At 39.5% G+C, this 5,525-nt stretch overlaps 1 protein-coding gene across 1 annotated transcript; it reads right to left on the bottom strand.

Moving 5' to 3' along the window:
- Positions 4,818–5,525, bottom strand: LOC107627406. Its single transcript, XM_016330238.1, has 2 exons — positions 5,007–5,525; positions 4,818–4,970 (listed from the first exon to the last, which is right to left on the bottom strand). Exons 1-2 carry the CDS (start codon positions 5,523–5,525, stop codon positions 4,818–4,820), a joined length of 672 nt encoding a protein of 223 aa, XP_016185724.1.

The raw sequence follows: 5,525 nt of genomic DNA, 5'->3' as shown, positions 1-5,525 counted from the left end.
GAATTGAATGGAATTGCCTGTTCATCATGATTTTTAAGTCAATATGATCACATCACAAGGTATTTGCTCCTTGTTAATGCTTTGTATTTGTTTGAGTTGACTTGACTTGATTCTTATCAAGAGTTGTCACTTTTTGTAGCAAGCACCTTCCCATGTGATTATTTGATTATTCTTAAGGATGAATAGGTAGTTCTCTTCATTATTGCATTGTTTATTGTTGGTTGTACTATTTTATATTGATTTTGCGCTTTCACTTGCACAACTTCAATATCCAATAATTTCTGCATTCAATTCACTCTTGTTGCAATTGCCTAAGCTTGCTTGTGTTTTAATTGATGCTCATCTCTTAGTTGCATCTTAGGCCATTTAATTGAGGAACTCATTCTTACTTTTTGATTGTGTGGATGCCACTTTAACCAGCCGTTGTGTGTATTCCAGACCACTATGCAAACTTCCTCAATTAGATGCTTATTTGCTCCCTCCTTTACCCTTTTGTGTTACTTGCCCTATGATTCTAATTATACTTTCTCCATTCTTTTTGAGGATGAGACGTCAAGGCAAGGAGCCGGGAGAGGAGGAGGACACCGAGGATGAAAATGCCGAGCATACATTAGACTTGGCGATTTCTACACAGCCCAAGCTCCCGCATCCGCCAGCTGAAGGTGGAGCCTCATCGCTCCTCACCACCAGATCGTGCTTGTGCATGGAGGACCGTGCAACGCTTAAGTGTGGGGGGGATTCGTCATTTTGGGGAGTAAACTTTCTTTTTCGAACACTTCGCACTTTGTTTTTGTTTCCTTTTTATTATGTTTCTTGTAGATATTTGGAGTGTTTTTTACTGTCGCATTGCGTTTTCTTTTAGTATAGATATCATAGCTTATATATAGTTATTGCATGTTGCATTTTTGCATGGTATATAGTTTATAGATAGAAGTTGTGATTGGATGATGTGAATAGTATAGCACCTAGTTTGATTTTGTCCTAATTGTTCATGTTAGTTTTTGCAATGTTGAAAATTAGAAATAGAACTAGGAAAATTTTGAAAAAATTGCATCCATCACAACATACATACATATAGGAAATAATTTTGGCGAAAAACAACAAGGATTTTTCAAGAATTTTGTTTCAAGGGCATTCTATTGAATTGATTGAGAAAATTGTTTTTACACTTGCTTGAATGAATTTTTTCGGAACATAGAAGACTAAAGAACAAATACCTTGTGAGTTTTGAGCCATAATGAGTGGTTACACATTTCAACCACTAATTTTGTTAATTGTGTGCCATATCTCTTCTATGACTGTGATCTTGGTTTTGCTTGATTCTTTATTTCTGATGATTGATGTTTTGAATGCATTTAGCATGATTGAGGCCATCTTTGAATTAAGCTTACTCACCCATATAGCCTTACCCTTGCATCTACCCTTGCTAACCACTTTTGAGCTTTTTAATCCCCTTTGTTCTAATTTTTAGCACATCACAACCCTAAGCGAAAAACCATGAATAACCTTAAATTGCATCTTTGATTAGCTTAGGTTGAGGTGTGTGTCATTTAAGTGTGGGGGAAATTTTGGAAAGCATTGGGTAGAGAAAAATTATGTTTTTGGTACTTATTGAAAAATTTGAAAAAACGGGCGCACATTCATGTATCAATTTGCTTTAACCATATGCATTTGTCATTAAAAAAATGAAATGAAAGAAAAATATAGTAATAAGATGGGAAAAAAGTTATCCCAAAGAAAAAAAATGATGAATGAATAAGAAATGCATATGTGTTTTGAATAGAAACTAAGGCATGAATGTGTGTGAAAAGAAGTAATGGGTGGTTAGAATGCATTTTTGTGATTGGGTTGATATAGGTTGAGTGAAATACTTGAGCTGATCAAAGATCCAATTCTTTAGTCCACTTAGCCATATCTATCCCACCTTAACCCTAGCCCCATTACAACCCTAATAAGTCCTCATGATAATTGCATTCATTCATCATGTGTTTGTTGATTGTTAGATGAAAAGCAAATCCTTGAAAGCATGATTATAGGAGACTCGAGTGATTAAACCCTAAACACCGAGGGTTGAGAGTGGATACACACTTAGTGAGGGTTCGATCACTCAATTCTATGTTTTCAGATCTCTTATCATGCATTCTTGCAAGTTGCTTCTTTTTGATGAGTTAAATCAATTCAATAGATTTTGTTTACATTGAGTTAATTCTTTGCTTAGCCCTATATGTTATTACTCTTGCTTGGAATTCTATTGTCTGTTTTCACTAAACCAATAGGATACATAGATAGATATATAGATATAGATCGTATATAATATACTTGCATGAATATAGATAGTTGCATTTAATAAGTTGAACCCCTCTTGATTTTTTTCCTTGTTGGTTTAGCACGAGGACATGCTATTGTTTAAGTGTGGGGAAATTGATGAGTCCATATTTGATGGTATATTTTGACTCAAATTGGATGGATTCTAGCACACGAACTCACACTTAAGCACCAAAATAGCATACTTTTGTGTTTTGTCCCCAATTTGATCCTAAATGTGAAAATATGCAATTTTATGCTTGAAATGAGCAATTTAATTCCACTCTTATTCCATTTGATGCCATGACATGTTTGCTGAGTGATTTCAGGCCTTGGAGGCAAGAATGGATAGCCAAAAGTAGAAGAAATCATGTACAAGGGAGAAAACATGAAGAAAACAAGGAAAAGCACACACAGCAACGTGTGCGTGCGCATAGGCAAGCGTGCATACGCACAAGACCGCATCAGCCAAGTGTGCGTGCACACAAGCCAGTGTGCGTAGGCACAAGAGGAAATTTCTATGCGTGCGTGTGCACAAGTACCCGCGCGTTGCACAGGAGCCAAAGCAGCCAAGTGTGCGGACGCACAGATCTGTGCGTTCGCACAGGTCCATGCACGTGATTTTGTTAATGAAACACGTGCTGTGCGTTTTCTGAGGGCTTTTAGCCCATCTTGGAAGGCTTGAATGCTGATTTTGGAGTGTTATATAAGGGGAATTCAACACATATGAAGGGGGAGCTCACTTAGATAGTTTTAGAGAGTAATTAGGAGTAGGAGTAGGAGTAGTGTAGCATTTCTCTCTTAGGGTTTCATTTTCCATTTTCATGTAGCATTTTATAGCAAGCTTAATTTTGGATTTCGATCATCTTTAATTGTAAGTACTCTTTAATTTCACTTTAATTACATTGCCTTTATTTTCATTTCCTTTGGTTCAAGCACTTTGTTTATAATTGCAATTTTGAGTTCTTGAAGTTTTGATTGATGATTTTAATGTTTCATGCTTTCTTTATGCTTGTTTGGATGTTTATTGTTGGTATTATTGATAGTTGGTTATAGTTTGTTACTTTTCCTTGCAATTTTCCATGTTTTACTTTTATGCACACAAGGTGTTTGTGAAAATGCCAACTTTAGAATTTGAGTAGATTTTCACACCTTGGTTTGGGATTTGAGTTCCTAGGATACTAGAATCATAATGTGCGACATTTAGTGGTAATTCTTGGGTAGTTAGTTGATTCTTGTTTCCATTGACGCTACCCTTTTATCAACTAGTTTGGTAAGTTGGTTAGGACTTATGGATTAAGGTCAATTATGCTTACTTGACTTACTCCTCGATGGTTGGGGTTGACTAGGCGAGATTGACTCATCATAATTATCATAGTTGTGGTTATGGCAATGATAGGATTCTTAGAGTCTCATTCCCAAATCAAGGTTCTTTATTGTATTTACAGCATTTTCACTATTTTTGACCTCATCTTCTCTTTAATTGCATTAATTACAATTTTGTTCATTCCTTAGTTCTTTTATCGCTTGGTTCTTTTAATATTTTGTTCTTTGATTGCAAAACCCCTTTTGTCCCCCTAACAACCGAAAGACCAACACTTCAATTGCGTCCTAGGGAGAACGACCCGAGGTTGAAAGACTCTCGGTTTAGATTAGAAATTGTAAACTTTGATCGAGCATTACTTGTTGGTTGAGAACTATACTTGCAACGAGGTTATTTCTCCTTTACCGAGAAGGAATTCTTAACCGACGAATTCGCTCGCATCATGGGTCCCGTCAATACTCACCAACGGCTTGCAATGCCGGAATGCCTCAATACATGGTGGGAACGTCTAGAAAAGCCGGTGAAAATAGGCTTGCGAGCCGTCCACCTACCTCCCCACTAGAACAGGACCTGTCCTCAACACTGCAACACTACCAGGCATCGTCAGCTGCACAACTAAAACCCATCGTAGCAGCTCGTTGTATGGCTCATCCCAATCTCCGTAAATATGTGCGACGGCCTTCTGCTTGGCCAACCAAAGCCTCCTATAAGTCGGCCTGAACCTAAAATGTGCCTCTGTCGCATTGAGAAGTACCTTGATGCAAACGGATGCATCAGCTCTAACCATGATGAAGGCCGAGATCACATGATAATCAAGACTCCTGTGATTGCTCGAGATCGATGTCACGAAACAAGTATGAGGTCCGTTATACCGTTTTACCTTCCAAACACCCTTGCGCTGCCGGAGACTTAGCTGAATCAACCATATGCACCCGTTCCCAAATTCGGTACACTTCCCAACGTACCTGCGATAATCGAACTCCACCACTTTGTACTATAACCCGCGTCGAATGCTATACATTTTCATGCTTAACACAGCCTCCTCTTTATCCTGAAACTGCTGACCAACCTGAAACTCTGTAAGACCTCCAGTACCCTGGGTATCTCTAGCACCAAATCTAGTGGGTTCCCCAGGAACCCCCTCCTGTCTCATGGCATCCAAGTCCAAAGATGAAAAGTGCGGAGGATACTACTGAGTCCCAAAGCTAGAACCACCGCCACCCCCATCTAGACTACTCGCTGCAATGTCATCGCCACTATCATCAGCAATGATGTCCGGCTCCACATCATCAACGTCATCATCATCCAGCAATGCATCACCCATACCAGCCGGTGCCCCACACTATAAAGAAATTGGCACCCTATCAACAATACCAACCTCTCCGCCACCACTGCAGTTGAGATCAATGGCGAACGACGGGGAGGCGACAGGCTCATTCCGAGGTGCATTCACAGGCACGGACGAAGATGCACCAATAGGTCTCGGGCTAGAACCAGCTACCGTGCCTAGAGTTTGGGTATTCCGGTTTGAACCTCTCGAGCTAGATACCACATCAACTAGCTTTGCCAATAGCTCAAGTGTCCTGACCTCGGGAAACTGCCGACGACAATGGAACAGGACCTCCAAATCCTCGTCACTCCCTAGGATGAAAGAATTGTACTTCACGTCATCTCGCAGCACTGAGATCGGAATGCGATAGAATAACTTCCGAACCCGTTCCACGCCTTGCAGCCCAAGTTTCTGTATTATAGAATTCAGGAAGTCATCGAATCTCGTCGTAGGTCTCATAAAAATACTAAGAGGATCCTTATCAGTGAACTTCACACCAGAGCGTGTTTTTCTCTTAATGGACATTCTATAATGTACCAACACTACAAAACTCTCCTCATTAGCCAT

This window comes from Arachis ipaensis, chromosome B02 (genome assembly GCF_000816755.2).
Source record: "Arachis ipaensis cultivar K30076 chromosome B02, Araip1.1, whole genome shotgun sequence".
NCBI lineage: Eukaryota > Viridiplantae > Streptophyta > Magnoliopsida > Fabales > Fabaceae > Arachis > Arachis ipaensis.
The sequence above is the reverse complement of the archived record's forward strand: the minus strand, read 5'-3'. Positions and strand labels throughout refer to the sequence as shown.